Source organism: Balaenoptera physalus (assembly GCF_965194825.1).
Source record: "Balaenoptera physalus genome assembly, chromosome: 3".
NCBI classification, from domain to species: Eukaryota; Metazoa; Chordata; class Mammalia; order Artiodactyla; family Balaenopteridae; genus Balaenoptera; species Balaenoptera physalus.
Genome location: NC_138890.1, coordinates 112,856,585 through 112,876,418, shown reverse-complemented (window position 1 = coordinate 112,876,418; position 19,834 = coordinate 112,856,585). Strand labels below are relative to the sequence as shown.

General features: G+C 37.0%; 1 protein-coding gene across 17 annotated transcripts in view; it reads right to left on the bottom strand.

Moving 5' to 3' along the window:
* The window catches only part of SSBP2 (single stranded DNA binding protein 2), a 292,867-nt gene that overhangs the window by 233,950 nt on the left and 39,083 nt on the right, over positions 1-19,834 (bottom strand). For 6 of the 17 annotated variants that reach the window (XM_082458203.1, XM_082458199.1, XM_082458211.1 and 3 more), the window contains one exon: positions 1,407-1,474. The exons of the other annotated variants lie outside the window; for them this stretch is intronic. Coding sequence is in view for 5 of the 6 variants with exons in the window: in XM_082458199.1 (XP_082314325.1) it covers positions 1,407-1,474 (68 nt within the window). In the remaining variant the exon portion in view is untranslated. The remainder of the gene's footprint in view (positions 1-1,406; positions 1,475-19,834) is intronic. 17 annotated transcript variants of the gene reach the window in all.

Genomic DNA, 19,834 nt, shown 5'->3' with positions numbered 1-19,834 from the left:
ATTTAAATCCAGCTTGAAGATTATACATTATACCCATGCTCCCACCTGCCCACGGAATCTTGATATATATTGTCTGATATACATAGTTCTGTTTGTGTCATCCTTACAGAGAGCAGATTTTCTTTTATATCCACCCAGAATACTAGTAGCTTCCTAACACTTGCTGACCAACCTTGGGAGTCATCCCATACTCAATTTCAATGTATTAACATCAAAATTAACACCAGACACCAGACTTCCACTTATGCCGTGGAGGAGTAAGTGGGACTGAACTTGCCCTCTTGCTGCAGACAACTAGAAAACTGGATATATGAAACAACTGGTTTTAGATACTGGACAACAGGCAGTGCAGACCTGTAAAACTTGCAAAAAGAGGAACATACAAGATTTGAGTCCTATCATAACCCTAGTTTTCTGCCTCAAGGCACATTCCAGAACAAAGTGCAAGGAGGGAACAAATCCAAATACAGCACAGTGGTCTCAAGTTGAAGAGATCAAGGAATTAAACTGGGGAGGATTGAGGCAGCTGGAATTTGTGGGCAGAGTATCAGACAGGAGGGGGCTACACAGCAAAACAACTCCAACAATCTGCATAGGAATCCCTTTGCCCATGTATAGGGTGGAACTCCACCAAGCCAGGCAAAGAACTGTTGCTCACAGAGGGCTGGGAAACCACTAACTACTCACAGGAGAAACTTCAAGAACACTACTCACAACGAACACCAACAGCATTCGGTAGAGACCCACGGGCCACACTTCAGAGGTAGGACTAAACTAGTCCTAAAGTAAAAGTAGACTTACCCTAACCATAGTGTGTAATTTTAACAACCCAAATAAGCTTTTAACAACATGCAGTGTAGCCAGATTAATTTGGCTAGAAAGTAGCTTTAAGTAAAGATAAATATTTTTTAAAAAGTGATACCAAGTATCAAGTCAGAGATATTAAAATAACTTTCAGGTTGGTGAATGACATGGCCACTGGGGGCAAGGGGAGTATGGGAAATCTCTGTACCTTCTGCTCAATTTTGCTATGAACCTTAAAACTGCTCTTTCTAAAAAAAGTATTTTTCAAAGCATTTACACTGGGTAATGGGGCTTCTTACTTCCCTCTCTCTGCTGTTCTGTGTTTTGCAAACTTCTATAATCAAGAAAAAATTATTTTAAAACTTAGTCATCAGTTCATATCTCCTTCCCCAAGCTAATTTTAAATTATTATCTATGTGTAACATTTTCCTCAAGTACAAATGAACAGTAACAGTTTACTCTAATAATAAGTTAATAACCAAGAAAATATCTTCTTTATAAATAATATAAATTACATATCCCAAGAAATTAAGATGAGTGGAAAACATTTAAAAGCAGTCTAATGTTTTTCCTCTGGCTACTAAGCACTGAAAATAACTTACTCAGAATTTCTTCCAGGCTTTACGATTTTTTTTTCTTTTTTCACCTCATGCAGAAGTTTATTGTAGAACTGAAAATAAATTGCATCATTTAAAATCTCTCTCTTCTACTTATTTACAAGACAGAAACAGACTCACAGACTTTGAAAGCAAACTTATGGTTACCAAAAGGGGAAACGTGGTGGGGAGGAATAAATTAGGAGTTTGGTATTAACATATACACACTACTATATACAAAATAGATAATCAACAAGGACCTACTGTAGAGCACAGGGAACTCTGCTCAGTACTCTGTAATAGCCTATATGGGAAAAGAATGTGAAAAAGAATGGATATATGTATATGTTTAACTGAATCACCTTGCTGTACACCTGAAACTAACACAACACTGTAAATCAACTACACTCCAATGTAAAATAAAAAATAAATTTAAAAAAAAACCTCTCTCTCCTTATTTCTGTCTTTTAAACAGTGCACACAGCAGAAGCTATATGTATAGGCAGCACCTCCTCACCATAAGACATCATTTCTCTGGTGCCCAGCAGGTCACATGCCAGGTGGTTGCAACCCACGCCACAGAACCAAGTCTAAGATCAGCAGTTCAGGACCTACCTTCCTTTCTGAGGCTCTTCAAACTTGGGATCACAGATGTGAACACTTCATTCTGACCGGGTTTTAGTAACCTGTATCCCCAACAAGTTTAGGGAACTGTAAATCCTCCAATATCCTTCTACTCCCTGCTTCATCAACATTAATAGTCTCCTCACTAAAAGTCTGAGGCTCCCTGATGTGGACTGAAGTCACTATAGCTTATTTCTCTACCCTCAGGTTTCCATGTGATGGGGACTTCTAAGGAGTCCATGAATAGAAATGAGAAGAACTTGATCTGACATTCTTATTTTTCTTAATTCTTCCTGTTAATTCTCTTTTCTAATCTTTGCACATGCTATTTTGGCATTTAGATCTATTCTGCTTTATATCTGCTTTCCTTTAGCACTCACTTTACATTCCCTACTACTTCTTGCACCTTCTTTTTAATTGTTTCACCTTGTTCTAACTTCCTTAACCCCAGCCAAATCTGTATGATCATCTAGCTATAACATATTTGGTGACGTCTTTAGTTAGACCTACTTCATTATTGCCATGTTTAAAGTATCCACATTAATATGCACCATTCATTGAGGCTAGTGCTTGTAATTCATTTTCCACTTTCCCTAGAGGAATTCTGGAAGAGTTTTTCGCATAACAAATTCCAGCAATGTCTCTGATCTGTACTCCTTAGGGCACATGCAGAACAGGGAAGAAATGCTTCAGAAGAATACACCCATAGACACAGGTCCCAGAACTCTTAATACCACAGAAGGAAGTGGGCAGGTGTTTGAAGGAAAAACCCAACTTAGGAAAGACACAGGATAATTCTTCTCTGATTTTCAGAGGGTATAAAATGTATATTTTTAATCCCTATTTGAAGCTATTTTTAAAAAGCTCCATATAAAATAATTAGAACCACAGGGGTTTTGTCTAGGGCTTAATCCATTTCCTAGTATTAGTTTGAAATATTTAGACATTTACAGCATTTGCTCTTTCAGGACATTTACTTATCTCTTTATTAGACAACTCTTAAGCATCTAGTTTGTGTAAAGTATTGAGAACCAATGAAACATCATTAATTTAGGACCCACTAAGGCAGAGTTTGTGGCAATATGGTAAAAGAATGCATCTTTACACTAACAAAGAGTTTAACAAATTAGCAGCATAAAGATAATTCTAAATATCTAATGTTAGAAAGAAAAACACTTTCAAACATCCTGATAAATTCTACAAATAAACACTTAATGCTCATCACCATCAACAATTAGTAAGCTCCTACCATTGTTCTAGGTCTTGAACCAAAAAAAAAAAAAAGAAGAAGACACAAATTTTGCCCTCAAGTAATTTTCAGACTTGTTAATCGGAAGAAAAATATAATTAAAAATAAGATCAGTAACACAAAGTGGCATATGATTGGTGTACAGGCAACAAAACATCAAGAATTCAGAACAGGAAGAGACCACTGTAAGAGACTCTTTACAAAAGGGCTTTAACTGACAGAGGAAATTGTACTTAAGCTAGGTATTAAGGGAAATGGGATAAGCAGGAAGAAAAGAGGACGTTTAAGTAAAGGATAATAGCATGAAAGAATTATCTAAATTATATACAACACTGTGGCCAAAATAAAATTCTCTATGTACCTGAAAGTAATAAAATGTTTCACAAAATATTCCATTATTGAGACAGACTTCTCGTATCACTATGCAATAGATTTTACTCTATTATATAGAATATGATAGAGTAATAATAGGAACTTATATTTATACTATTTTATAGCTTATAAAATGCATTCACATATGAAAGTAAACATTTAATTATTTAGTAGCAGTTTATAGCAATGTTATTTTATTAAGAATTTCTCTACATAGTTCTCTTTTATTTTTTCAGATTTTTTAAAAATAAGCCTTTTTATGTACATTTGTAATTGAGAAAAATGTTCATCTAGAAGGCATTCCCTATGGCATTTCCTAATTAAAATTTAGGTTACCAGGTAAAGCTTTAGAATACAGAAATTTATTTTGTACCCCAAAACATAAGTAAAAACCCACATTTTTTTAAATATCAGAAAGTGGGATCTATATATCTATAAATTTAGATAAAGTTATTCTGATTCTTCAGTTATATTTGTATCTAAAAATAAATGTTTAAAGTGTATCTCTACATAAGGAGCTAAAATAATCAATAGATAAAAGTGAAAAACAGACAAGGGGAGAAAATAGGATTAAATACAACATGAACCTCTTCTAAATTAATCTCCAGATACTCAATTTCCAGTCAATTGCACTAAGAAGCATTTGGCATCCATGCGTGCCTAAATCAATGAAAAGAGTGACCTAAGAGATCTTGACTTCCTTAAGTCCCGATACAAATAATCAAACTCCTTGATTTTAGATATACAATCACAGCATAATCATCAAATTTGAAAATAAAAGGAGATAACTAATATATTTAGATTCTTGAATCAGTATCCCAAAAGAACAGGCACTCTGAAACACTGCACTAAATCTAATAAGATTAACTTGACAAAAATAAATGTACAATACTGTGCTTGAATCAAAAATCTTGTACAGGATAGACAAATATAACAATAGCCCATATAAAAAGAGAGGTTTTAGCTGACTGCAAGTTTAATATGAATTAATAGTATATTAGACCACCCTGCCAAGAGCTAATTTTACCTTAAATGCATTAACATAGAACTAAAAAAGGAGAGATAATAAATCCTAGAAAGATGAGGGGAAAAAAAAAGACAAGTTGTGAGCAATGGTTGGAAGTATCAGTGATGTATAACCTGCAGAAAGTAAAGACTCAAACACTTAATAGGTTGTCAGCTATTAGAGGGATTGGTCTTATTTTACATGGCTAAAGAGGGTGGAACTAAAACCAATGGGTTAAAGTGCTAAGAAGGCAAATTGTAACTCAACACCTCAAAGACCCTTTTTGTAACCATTAGAGCTATCCAAAAATCTTATAGGCTGAGAAAAGAACCATTTTGGGGTTGGGAGATGTGAGTGTCCAATCTCTGAAAGAGTAAAGGAACAGTACAGGTTGAAGCTGGGGATACTGCAGGGGCTTTATTCATTAAACAGAAGTTTGGATCAGATGAACGTTAAAATACCTCTCAAATACAAGATTACATAATCCTATTATTACTAAAATGTGGCCCAGAGCAATTGAGTGACTTCCAGATCAACAGAACTATTTGGTAAAAGAGTTGAGATTAGGATATATGACTCAGAGCTTAGTCTGCTGTATCTCGAAAAATACTGCAAAACAACATGATTCAACATCTTCCATGAAGAAATTATATTCCCAGGAAATATCACTCTGTGACCAAGTGAAAGATGGAGAAGTGGCAAGCTTACCTGTCAAAGTCAACCTAAGGCAACTGTTAGTACAACCACCACTCCCACCACCCTGCTCCTCCACTCAAACATTAAGAAGATAAACTGTTTCTCCATGATATAAGTCTGTGTCATTCCTATAGATCATGTGGACCAATGTTCCAAGGTTTCCAAACCAAAAATGGAAGATAAAAGCATGCTATCTATACCTATGGGAAAAACCTGACCATACCAGTGAAAGATTAGTCAACTGACTCCATACAAGTTGGTTTGATGGGCAAAAAGCAGAGTTCCAATCAGTAAATGGAAAGAGGCATATTACAATAAAACTCTATCTAAAAGAATAAGCAATTTCTAAACACATTTACTCTTTCCAAATTCTCCCAGATGTTAGCAGAGAATTGCTACATCCTATATTAGTTTAAGCTTTTTAACCTAATCTACCCTATAATTAGAAACCATACTTTTTATTCCAAAACAGTTGAAGGGGATAAATTACACTAATATTGACAATTACAAAGCCAGTTAAATAGAAAATGTGTTATAATAGGTTCATGGTACCAAATCAGATTACTATGCTGTTTCAGTGTTTCCTTGGCATGCCAAAATATAATTTATAGAACGTAAGTAAAATATTTTAGCAAAGGTCTGCCTTCCTTAATTGACTTCCCTAAATGTCTGCAAAATTAAATGTGTTTAAAAGCAGAATAGTTTGCAGATCAACACTGTCAGGTGCACAATCTATTCCTCTATTTTTAACAGTTTCCTTATGATGAACCACAGTAATGTCCAGGAGAAATACCATGGAAGCTCCAAAACAGCAGATTAACTGAATTTACAGAGCTTTAATAAGCTTCTATTCTCCCCCCTCAGTTACACACACACACACACACACACACACACACACACACACACACACTTCTAACCTCTTCTACGGTACAGACTCTTAGTTGCCTGGAAGGTCTCTCCTCTGAGTAGTGAGAAACAAAATTATTAGCTGGACATATTACTCCTCAGCTAAAAGATAATGTTCCCCTATTTCCCTTGAAGCTGGGTGTGTTCACTTGCCTGAAGTTTGGCCAAGGAGATAGAGATTTAAGTTGGAAGACTTACACTAAGGGGTATTGTTCCACATTCCCTTATCCCGCATTCAGCCTATAAGGTTGGAGTGATGTTTCAGCCTCCATCTTGGACCATGAGAATGAGACCACTCTAGGAATGCCAGATGCAATGGACTGAATGTTTGTGTTCCCCCAAAATTGATTTGTTAAAACCCTAATCCCAATGTGATGGTATTTAGAGGTGGGGCCTTTGGGAGGTAATTAGGTCATGAGGGTAGAGTCTTCATAATGGCATTAGTGCCCTGACAGGAAGAGACCAGAGAGCTAGCTAGCTTTCTTTCCACCATGTAAGGACACAACAAGAAGTCAGCAGTCTACAACCTGGAAGAGCATCCTCCCTGGAAACACACTGTGCTGGCACTCTGATCTTGGACTTCCATCCTCCAGAACTGTGAAAAATAAATTTCTGTTCTTCATAAGCCACTCTGAATATGGTACTTTATTATAGCAGCCCAAGCTGACTAAAACACTAGAATAAAAAGGTAGAAGGGGTATAGATTCCTGACAACTTCATGGAACTGCCATTTCAGCCCTGGATTCTCAACCTTCAGATTTCTTTTATTTAAGAGGAAATAACTTTTAATCTTATTTAGGGTTTCCAATTATGTGCAACCTAATCAACTCTTCACTAGTACATGTGCTGCTAAGTCAGGCTTACTCTCCAGTCTTCCCATAATATGACTTCCACACAACTCTACCTGAACCACTCTTGCTGCATTGTCAAAAGTGGTCACCATGCAATCCTTGTCTTAGTTTACTCCTTTAGTGTATTTGACTCTGGTGATAACTCCCTCAGACTTAAGACCTCAAATCACTCTTTACTCATTCTCCTCCATATCTTAAAACATTGCTTTGTTTTTTCTTTTTTTTTTAAACTCTACAAAATATTTTATTGCTTGGATGTGTGGAATAAATTTAGGAGGCAGAAGAATAAATACTGGCTCTCAAATTTCTTTGCTAGTGATACACAGAATACAAAAGGAATAGTTTGACAAGTTACATACAATCAGTTCAGTTTGGGATACACTGTTTGAGTATGAGTCTGAAACTCCAAGAAGAGTCCTAGATATAGAATTAAGTTTATTTTTTTCATACAAAATTATCTAGCACAATATATTGATTAATCAATATAATGCCAATTTATAATAACGCCAAGTTCTCATTATATGTGGGTCATTTCTTGAGCACTCTGAACTGTTACACTGACATACAGTACTTGCCCACTCCCATGCCAATATCACACTAGTTTTATTTTTAAAGTCTTGTTATTGCATAAATAAGTCTCCACACCTTATCACTACCACATCTTCTTCTTTCTCTTCAAAACTGTCCTGGCTGTTTTGGCTCTTTTTTTTTATATATATACAGCAGGTTCTTATTAGTCATCAATTTATACACATCAGCATATACATGTCAATCCCAATTGCCCACTTCATCACACCACCACCCCCACACCCCCGCGGCTTTCCCCCCTCGGTGTCCATACATTTGTTTTCTACATCTGTGTCTCAATTTCTGCCCTGCAAACCGGTTCATCTGTACCATTTTTCTAGGTTCCACATGTATGCGTTAATATATGATATTTGTTTTACTCCTTCTGACTTACTTCACTCTCTATGACAGTCTCTAGAGCCATCCATGTCTCAACAAATGACCCAATTTCATTCCTTTTTATGGCTGAGTGATATTCCATTGTATATATGTACCACATTTTCTTTATCCATTCATCTGTTGATGGGCATTTAGGTTGCTTCCATGACCTGGCTATTGTAAATAGTGCTGCAATGAACATCGGGGTGCATGTGTCTTTTTGAATTATGGTTTTCTATGGGTATATGCCCAGTAGTGGGATTTAAGGAAACTCCATACTGTTCTCCATAGTGGCTGTATCAATTTACATTTCCACCAACAGTGCAAGAGGGTTCCCTTTTCTCCACACCCTCTCCAGCATTTGTTGTTTCTACATTTTCTGATGATGCCCATTCTGACTGGTGTGAGGTGATACCTCATTGTACTTTTGATTTGCATTTCTCTAATAATTGATGTTGAGCAGCTTTTCATGTGCTTCTTGGCCATCTGAATGTCTCCTTTGGAGAAATCTCTATTTAGGTCTTCTGCCCATTTTTGGATTGCGCTGTTTGTTTTTTTAATATTGAGCTGTAGGAGCTGTTTATATATTGTGGAGATTAATCCTTTCTCCGTTGATTCATTTGCAAATATTTTCTCCCATTCTGAGGGTTGTCTTTTCGTCTTCTTTATCGTTTCCTTTGCTGTGCAAAAGCTTTGAAGTTTCATTAGGTCCCATTTGTTTCTTTTTGTTTTTATTTCCATTACTTTAGGAGGTGGATCAAAAAAGATCTTGCTGTGATTTATGTCAAAGAGTGTTCTTCCTATGTTTTCCTCTAAGAGTTTTATAGTGTCCCGTCTTACATTTAGGTCTCGAATCCACTGAGTTTATTTTTGTGTAGGGTGTCAGGAATTGTTCTAATTTCATTCTTTTATATGTAGCTGTCCAGCTATCCCAGCACCACTTATTGAAGAGACTGTCTTTTCTCCATTGTATATCCTTGCCTCCTTTGTCATAGATTAGTTGACCATAGGTGCATGGGTTTATCTCTGGGCTTTCTATCTTGTTCCATTGATCTACGATTCTGTTTTTGTGCCAGTACCATATTGTCTTGATTATTGTAGCTTTGTAGTACAGTCTGAAGTCAGGGAGTCTGATTCCTCCAGCTCCGTTTTTTTCCCTCAAGACTGCTTTGGCTATTTGGGGTGTTTTGTGTCTCCATACAAAATTTAAGATTTTTTGTTCTAGTTCTGTAAAAAATGCCATTGGTACTTTGATAGGGATTGCATTGAATCTGTAGATTGCTTTGGGTAGTATAGTCATTTTCACAATATTGATTCTTCTAATCCAAGAACATGGTATATCTCTCCATCTGTTGGTATCATCTTTAATTTCTTTCATCAGTGTCTTCGAGTTTTCTGCATACAGGTCTTTTGTCTCCCTAGGTAGGTTTATTCCTAGGTATTTTATTCTTTTTGTTGCAATGGTATTTGGGAGTGTTTCCTTAATTTCTCTTTCAGATTTTTCATCATTAGTGTATAGGAATGCAAGAGATTTCTGTGCATTAATTTTGTATCCTGCAACTTTACCAAATTCATTGATTAGCTCTAGTAGTTTTCTGGTGGCATCTTTAGGATTCTCTATGTATAGTATCATGTCATCTGCAAACAGTGACCCTTTTACTTCTTCTTTTCCAATTTGTATTCCTTTTTCTTCTCTGATTGCCGTGGCTAGGACGTCCAAAACTATGTTGAATAATAGTGGTGAGAGTGGACATCCTTGTCTCGTTCCTGATCTTAGAGGAAATGCTTTCAGTTTTTCTCCATTGAGAATGATGTTTGCTGTGGGTTTGTCGTATATGGCCTTTATTATGTTGAGGTAGGTCCCCTCTATGCCCACTTTCTGGAGAGTTTTTATCATAAATGGGTGTTGAATTTTGTCAAAAGCTTTTTCTTCATCTACTGAGATGACTGTATGGTTTTTATTCTTCAGTTTGTTAATATGGTGTATCACATTGATTGATTTGCGTATATTGAAGAATCCTTGCATCCCTGGGATAAATCCCACTTGATCGTGGTGTATGATCCTTTTAATGTGTTGTTGGATTCTGTTTGCTAGTATTTTGTTGAGAATTTTTGCATCTATATTCATCAGTGATACTGGTCTGTAGTTTTCTTTTTTTGTAGTATCTCTCTCTGGTTTTGGTATCAGGGTGATGGTGGCCTCATAGAATGAGTTCGGGAGTGTTCATCCTCTGCAATTTTTTGGAAGAGTTTGAGAAGGATAGGTGTTAGCTGTTCTCTAAATGTTTGATAGAATTCACCTGTGAAGCCATCTGGTCCTGGACTTTTGTTTGTTGGAAGATTTTTAATCACAGTTTCAATTTCATTACTTGTGATTGGTCTGTTCATATTTTCTATTTTTTCCCGATTCAGTCTTGGAAGGTTATACCTTCTAAGAATTTGTCCATTTCTTCCAGGTTGTCCACTTTATTGGCATAGAGTTGCTTGTAGTAGTGTCTTAGGCTGCTTTGTTATTTCTGCGGTGTCTGTTGTAACCTCTCCTTTTTCACTTCTAATTTTATTGATTTGAGTCCTCTCCCTCTTTTTCTTGATGAGTCTGGATAATGGTTTATCAATTTTGTTTATCTTCTCAAAAGAACCAGCTTTTAGTTTTATTGATCTTTGCTATTGTTTTCTTTGTTTCTATTTCATTTATTTCTGCTCTGATCTTTATGATTTCTTTCCTTCTGCTAACGTTGGGTTTTGTTTGTTCTTTTTTCTATAGTTCCTTTAGATGTAAGGTTAGATTGTTTATTTGAGATTTTTCTTGTTTATTGAGGTAGGCTTGTATAGCTATAAATTTCCCTCTTAGAACTGCTTTACTGCATCCCATAGGTTTTGGATCATCGTGTTTTCATTGTCATTTGTCTCTAGGTATTTTTTGATTTCCTCTTTGATTTCTTCAGTGATCTCTTGGTTATTTAGTAACGTATTGTTTAGCCTTCATGTGTTTGTGTTTTTTACGTTTCTTTCCCTGTACTTGATTTCTAATCTCATAGCATGGTGGTCAGAAAAGATGCTTGATATGATTTCAATTTTCTTAAATTTACTGAGGCTTGATTTGTGACCCAAGATGTGATCTATCCTGGAGAATGTTCCGTGTGCACTTGAGAAGAAAGTGTAATCTGCTGTTTTTGGATGGAATGTCCTATAAGTATCAATTAAGTCTACCTGGTCTATTGTATCATTTAAAGCTTGTGTTTCCTAATTTATTTTCATTTTGGATGATCTGTCCATTGGTGTAAGTGAGGTGTTAAAGTCCCCCACTATTACTGTGTTACTTTTGATTTCCTCTTTCATAGCTGTTAGAAGTTGCCTTATGTATTGAGGTGCTCCTATGTTGGGTGCATATATAATTGTTACATCTTCTTCTTGGATTGATCCCTTGAGCATTATGTAGTGTCCTTCCTTGTCTCTTGTAACATTCTTTATTTTAAAGTCTATTTTATCTGATATGAGTATTGCTACTCTAGCTTTCTTTTGATTTCCATTTGCATGGAATCTTTTTCCATCCCCTCACTTTCAGTCTGTATGTGTCCCTAGGTCTGAAGTGGGTCTCTTGCAGACAGCATATATATGGGTCTTGTTTTTGTATCCATTCAGCGAGCCTGTGTCTTTTGGTTGGAGCATTTAATCCATTCACATTGAAGGTAATTATCTATATGTATGTTCCTATGACCATTTTCTTAATTGTTTTGGGTTTGTTTATGTAGGTCCTTTTCTTCTCTTGTGTTTCCCACTTAGAGAAGTTCCTTTAGCATTTGTTGTAGAGCTGGTTTGGTGGTGCTGAATTGTCTTAGCTTTTGCTTGTCTGTAAAGCTTTTGATTTCTCCATCGAATCTGAATGAGATCCTTGCTGCGTAGAGTAATGTTGGCTGTACGTTCTTCCCTTTCATCACTTTAAGTATATCATGCCACTCCCTTCTGGCTTGTAGAGTTTCTGCTGAGAAATCAGCTGTTAACCTTATGGGAGCTCCCTTGTATGTTATTTGTCGTTTTTCCCTTGCTGCTTTCAATAATTTTTCTTTGTCTTTAATTTTTGCCAATTTGATTACTATGTGTCTCGGCGAGTTTCTCCTTGGGTTTATCCTGTATGGGACTCTGCGCTTTCTGGACTTGGATGGCTATTTCCTTTCCCATGTTAGGGAATTTTTCGACTATAACCTCTTCAAATATTTTCTTGGGTCCTTTCTCTCTCTTTTCTCCTTCTGGGACCCCTATAATGCGAATGTTGTTGCATTTAATGTTGTCCCAGAGGTCTCTTAGGGTGTCTTCATTTCTTTTCATTCTTTTTTCTTTAGTCTGTTCCGCAGCAGTGAATTCCACCATTCTGTCTTCCAGGTCACTTATCCGCTCCTCTGCCTCAGTTATTCTGCTATTGATTCCTTCTAGTGTAGTTTTCATTTCAGTTATTGTATTGTTCATCTCTGTTTGTGTGTTCTTTAATTCTTCTAGGTCTTTGTTAAACATTTCTTGCATCTTCTCAATCTTTGCCTCCATTCTTTTTCCGAGGTCCTGAATCATCTTCACTATCATTATTCTGAATTCTTTTTCTGGAAGTTTGCCTATCTCCATTTCATTTAGTTGTTTTTCTGGGGTTTTATCTTGTTCCTTCATCTGGTACATAGCCCTCTGCCTTTTCATCTTGTCTATCTTTCTGTGAATGTGGTTTTTGTTCCACACGCTGCAGGACTGTAGTTCTTCTTGCTTCTCCTGTCTGCCCTCTGGTGGATGAGGCTATCTAAGAGGCTTGTGCACGTTTCTTGACGGGAGGGACTGGTGGTGGGTAGAGCTGCTTCTCTGGTGGGCAGAGCTCAGTAAAACTTTAATCTGCTTGACTGCTGATGGGTGGGGCTGGGTTCCCTCCCTGTTGGTTGTTTGGCCTGAGGCAGCCCAACACTGGAACCTACCTGGGCTCTTTGGTGGGGCCAATGGCGGACTCTGGGAGGGCTCACGCCAAGGAGTACTTCCCAGAACTTCTGCTGCCAGTATCCTTGTCCGCACGGTGAGCCACAGCCACCCCCCGCCTCTGCAGGTAACCCCCTGACAGTAGCAGGTAGGTCTGGTTCAGTCTCCCCTGGGGTCACTGCTCCTTCCCCTGGGTCCCGATGCACACACTACTTTGTGTGTGCCCTCCAAGAGTGGAGTCTCTGTTTCCCCCAGTCCTGTCGAAGTCCTGCAATCAAATCCCACTAGCCTTCAAAGTCTGATTCTCTAGGAATTCCTCCTCCCATTGCCGGACTCCCAGGTTTGGAAGCCTGACGTGGGGCTCAGAACCTTCACTCCAGTGGGTGGACTTCTGTGGTATAAGTGTTCTCCAGTCTGTGAGTCACCCACCCAGCAGTTATGGGACTTGATTTTACTGTGATTGCGCCTCTCCTACTGTCTCATTGTGGCTTCTCCTTTGTCTTTGGATGTGGGGTATCTTTTTTGGTGAGTTCCAGTGTCTTCCTGCCGATGACTGTCCAGCAGCTAGTTGTGATTCTGGTGTTCTCACAAGAGGGAGTGAGAGCACGTCCTTCTACTCCACCATCTTGGTTCAGGACCTCTGCTTTGTTTTTTCTACAAGCTTTTCTTCCTCCACCTACCCCTAAAATGTTGGCATTCCCTAAGATTACTCCATGGTCCTCTTCTCAATTCTACATGTCTTCCTCAGACGTACTATGCCAGTCAAGAGAAAACAGTCAATGTTGATACTACCAAACCTCTATCTCCAACTCAGAATTTGCTAAAAGCTCCAGGTCAATTTATTCAAATGTTTTCTGAGCACATCCATCTGACTATCCCCTGGGCAACTTACATGCCACATTGCTCTCTGTTCTACCTCTTAGTTAATGATACATATTCATTTAGCTGTCCAAACCAAAAACCTGGGAGTAATCCTCAATTCCTTACTCTTGCCTGATATGCAATCGGTCACTAGGTATTCTAGAGCTTATAGTCTATGGCTCATATCTATCTTCTCTGGCAATGTCCTCACTGTCACTTTCCCAGATTACTGTAATAGTATCTGAACTGGTCTTCCTTTCTCCTATCCTCACTCCTCTCCACTGTGAGGTCAAAAGATCATTACAAAGCATCGATCTCTTAAAGTTGCTTCCTTGGTCATCAGTGGACCCGCATACCTATACGATAAAGGTTGGATACCTAAACATGGCAAATGCAGACTGCCCAGATTTAGCTATGGCTTCTTTCTACAGTAAAAAGCTGAACAAACTGAAAAGTCAACAAACCTTAGATCTGTAAGAGAGGTGAGGTCGCAAACTACTGCCCCCAAAACTGGAGAGACACACAGGCAGATATAGAGAAATACAACCAAACAGAAAGGAAACCCCTCAAAAGGAACCTACCCAGAAACCAGTGCCTGGGTAGGAAAACCTGTGCTGTAATTGACAAAGTGCTAGAGACTCAGTATGTACAAGTCTGATAGATTTAAAAAAAAAAGGGGGGCAACCAGTCATGGAGGGCCTCCATATCATCGTGAGTTTTATCTCCAGGAACCCAACCTGGTTCTTACAGTGAAATTCAGAGAAAAATCCCCTCATGCTTCTAGCAGGGGGTGGGGGGAAGCAACCATTCTGAAATATGCTAGAGCATTCTATTCTTAAAAAGGCCCGCCCTCAGGAGAAACCAGTTTAGAGCCTAAACTGCTGGGGTTTCATCAGAGCCTAACCTACTTGGAGTAAGTGACATACACAACCCCAGCCTCCTCTAGGCATCCTCTCCCACCTAGAAAGTTTAAAAAAAAAAAAAAGAAAACCACAAAAACTGAGAAGCACTGGCAAAGTTCACAGTCCAGAAACACAAGCTCACCAAAAGACTGAGACCTAATCCTAGGACTATGGAATATACGGTCCCATCTGTCCACTGTATTACTAAAGGCCTCCTTACTGCAGTTCCTTTTACCCAGCACATCATGTCCACCTTTCAACAAAAAGTTACAAGGCATACAAAAGGACAAAAACACAGTTTGAAGAGACTGAACAAGCATCAAAACCAGAGTCTGATATGGCAAGAATGTTGGAATTATCAGACCAAGAATTTTTTAAACTATGATTAATATGCTGACGGCTTTAATGTAAAAAGTAGACAACATGCAAAAACAGATGGCTAATGTAAGCTAACCAGATTATTATTGCTAGAAACTTCTCCCTTTACTTTGACTAAATGACGTTTGACTTATTTTAATAGTGCTTTCTCCTTTTAACGGATTTTATTTTACACTGTTTTTAGTTTATGCTAAATGATATTAACATTTATCTTTGAAAAGATCACAAAGATTATGTAACTTAAAGGAGATTTTAACAAACACTTTCAAATGCATAAAAGTAACATTTTTAATCCATGTGATATGTAGACATTTAAATATTTCCTAATGATACTAAAGATAAAAAGGAAGCATCAATAAAAATAAACAGTGTACAGGCAGAACCTGACTTGCAAATGTCAATCCCGTAAATTTGCCGCATCTGAGAAATTCAAGCCCCTGGGCGGGCTGACTGCCAAGATTCCAGTTCCCTTTTGTGCAGCTACTGTTAAACATTCCCCTCCAGTTTCCTGTTCTACCACATCCAACTTATGCTACCGCACTCCTTTAATGCCATCTTGACCCCATCCCAATACTACCCCATCTACCCTCAACTCCCGTTCTTCCTTTTCTAGGTGCAAAAGGTTCTCCATCTCCCGAATGATCTTTCATAGATCAGTCCCCCTGTATGACTACTTCACCCATCCCCCAAACTGCCCCAAGCCCGTATCTCCTTCCTGTCACAGCTGCAAGGACACTCATTCTCCTCTTGCCACCATCACTACCACAGTTGGTGAAGAAATCTCTCACTGCCAATGGGTGGGGAAAAAAATTGAAATACTCCCAGTTGTTTAAGGCGTATGGAAATTGGGGTAGTGGGGGGGGGGGGGAGGAACATTCTTCAGTTATTGAAATTGTTGTAAAGCGAAATAGAGTGTCTAAATTTTAAATTTACAGTTGAAATTCACATCCCCAAAGACAATGGGAAACCATAATATCGTTAGTTCTGGAATTCAGCTATATTATGGGTACCATTTGGGAACATAATTACAATTTATAATATTTTCTTTGGTGATATGGTCCCTGTATCAAACAAGCCAATTTATAAACCACCTTTTGAAAGACAACCTACCTAAACAATAGGGACAGCATGTAGAGTTATTCTTTCGTATTTTCCCATACTATGAAATAAAAAGTATGGGGAGATAAAACTGTAAGCTGCTGAAGAGCAGGAACCTTGAGTGTCTTGTTCAGCATTTTATCCTGTATCCAGCATTTGACACACTTTAATCACTCAACAAGTATCTGGAAAAAGAAGGTGGGTGGAGGTTGGGGACAGGGAGAAGCCCAACATCCCCAAGAGTCCTCTTCCATGATGAACTTGTGTCCATGATTAGCTAAGGAAGAGTACAGGGCATTTCAGAGATCGAGAAGAAAGGAGTTTTCTTTATCCTTCAGGTTACCTAAGACTAAGTGGCGATTCCTTTTTAAATAATCTTAACTTATTCATGGCCAAAATCTTACCTATCCAGGACAGGCTGTCAAAAATTAGGTCTGTCCAGCTGAAAGATGAGATGTTAAGTCATCTTTCACTGGTAACACTGTAAGATAACATTATAAATGCTTTCAATTTTAACCAGCCCGAAAAATTAAATGGAGGACTGAGAACATTTTTCTGTATAAAGCTGAGAAGCAGGGGAAAGAAGACTAGCTACAGTAGAAAACTCTTTCAGACTGAATTATCCAGATTGGTTTGTTTTGCTTCAACTTCTTCTTTCATTCACTAAAATAGTTATACTCTTAGGTATGTTTTTATTACAACAGTCGATGACAGCTTCTGCTGGAATTTACAACCTGGTGTTTATTTACACAGAATGCTTCATTAATATCACTTGCCCGATCTTCTATTTTAATTAGATTTACGTAATTTGAAATGAAACAATTGTTTCAGGAAATAAAGCACAAAAAGGGAAATATAGTAGTTAACAACTATGATTACTAGCTTTAATATTTTTAATCTTATTGTTTGTTGAACTACTTAGTAGAAGATTTTGAAGAATAAAGTGAAGCAGGATCTGAGGTTCCATTTCTGTTTGTTGTTCTGGAGACCACTAAAATTCCTTAAAAAAGAAATAAAGTTCTCAAAATAGGCTAGGTAAAACACTGAATTATAATATTACATTGTTACAAGTATAAATCCCTTAAATCCAATAATAATTAGTCATATACCCAAATGATACATTAAGATGATTAAATGTATCAAATGAACAAATATTGACATTATAAAAATATAACCATAATTATTTGCCCAAGTAAAATTATTTATCAAAAATCTCATCTATATATCCTTTTGAAAAATAAGTTCTTTACACAGTGTTTTATATCCTAATTAATTTTTATAGTAAATTTCTTTCTCAAGACACTGTATCTCCTCAAAGGTTAAAAATGATATTGAGAAATTTATGTGACTACTTAAAATACTCAGACTATGATTAACACAGAATATGAATGAACTACAAAGAAAATATACAGAAAGTAAAAGATTTTAAATATAAAATTCCAACCATAAAAATAAGATTATAGTCAAAATTAATTTTAAGAGTTTTTAGTATATTAAGCTTAATTATTCCACTTTATATGTAAACAGTAAAATGGGTGGCCTAATGTACTATGTAATGCTATCTACACTACAGGTATTTAATAAATACTTTTTGTCTGGATGTTCCACCTATTTCCACATTTCTTAATTTATACTAGTTTTTTTTTTTAAGGACACAAATTAACTCAAAATAAAAAGGTAAGACAGGGAACACCAAAAGTTATCCTATTTTGAACAAATAACTCATTTTTAGCAATAAGGAAGGGTTGATGGATAACAAGAGGAGTAGAAAGAGAAATAGCATTTATTTAAACTGTGCATGCTTTTGCCAATTTCTGATAAAATAATAAACACCAAACTCCATAGCGCAACTTGTAAAAAAAAATGAAATAGCCAATGGTTGAGAGTAGAGTCCAACAAATCTTTACAATTTTAGTCTGCCAGGAATAAGCTTAAGAAATAATAAAGCAAAAGCACTGGCACATAATTTAAGCTTCTAGGATTTGGCAAAAGAATTCTGATTTAACATGTACTTTGAATGACACTGGCATCCATTAGTTTTTAACTAACTAAACCAATATAACATTTTGTTAGTTTCAAAGTCCTAATTCATCACACATTGTAAAGTGTTAATCTGAGACTGAGAAAGATTCAAGATTCAAGATCAAGATCAAAAGATTCAAGATTCAAAATCAAAACAGGAAAAATATTGCAACAGTCTAAATAAATAATTGCTAAGTGTAATGTAAGGCGGAGTGTTGGTCGTGGTTACTGAATGAATGCTCAATGCATCTACTCTGGATAGCCATTCTTCAATTCCCACATCATGAAAAAAAATCCATTGAAAAAATCATTAAGAACTTCCAGGCATCTCTCTGGTGCCACTAGTTTTGCCCAAGATGGCAGCAGAACAGGGAGTTAAAATCATTATCCTACCATCACAGCCTTTACACTCCCTCAAAAATCCTGATCTCTGTAACAAGTGCTACAGCCCTGTCTATGCCTAAACCACAGCAATGAAAAGCATTGCTGGGGGAAAAGTGGAAATGAAGGAAGCAGATTAATTCCTTGGTCTCAGCAAGCATCTTTCTGTTCCACTGGGTTATTTCTAAGCAAGATACAAAAGAGGAAGCCAAAAAAATGATTAATCCAATGGGTGAGTAAAAAATGAAAATATGTATATGAGTAAAAATAAGGGTGAGTTTTCAAAGAAGAGAAATAAGTGGGTTTTTACCCTACTGTTACTCTCTAATATACTGAATCCTAACTAGAGGCTTTAAAAACAAGTTTTAAAAAATGAATTACAGACTATTTTTTGAGAAGAACTACAACAAAACAAATATAGATCTCTCTGAGACCCTACCTTCCCTGCAAAATTGAACTACCCAGTAAATTACCACTTGGGGTGGTTATGACAATTACAGATCAGCCACCTAAAAAGCCTAGCACATTATGATTAAAACAGTAACTATTATTATTGTGGCAAACACTTTGAATATATTGATAAACAGATAAACTTGACCACATTATGAAAGTAACTATAGTTCCTTTTCCTTCAAGTAGGACTTAAAGAGCCAGAAATGTAACCCTCCAAGTTGTGAAAGACTTCAAGATTTCTAAAGTAAAACAGAAGAATAATATGGTGGTAAATTCAATTGGCCTGTTTATTTCCAATCCAGCAGCAACTTCAGCTGCAGCCCTGTAAGGGCACAGACAACTATGAGTATAAATGGAAGGAAAAATCAGCCCTAAATGAAGCTCTATTACAGTGCCCAGGTTGTCTCGGTTCAGGAAGCCAGGATTCCTAAGGCTTGTGTCCTGGGTCTCCCAGCTCTTGAGTCTCTACACCCTCCACCTCCCAACCCCAACTCTGAAGCCAGAAAAAAGCCAGAGGGATAATGTAGGAAAATATTTCCTAGAGCAATCAAGGAAGGAGGACTCTACAGAAATACTAAACACTACAAGAGGCCAATCTAATTCTTAAGTCTTTATTTCACTGTCCATTCTTGATCAATCTGAACAAATTCCTTTCTTTATTAAGCATCTATGTGTCAAACACTATGCTAAATAATTCCACTAAAGGTCTCTCAAATGAAAAAGAACTTTTTGACTAGGTTAAT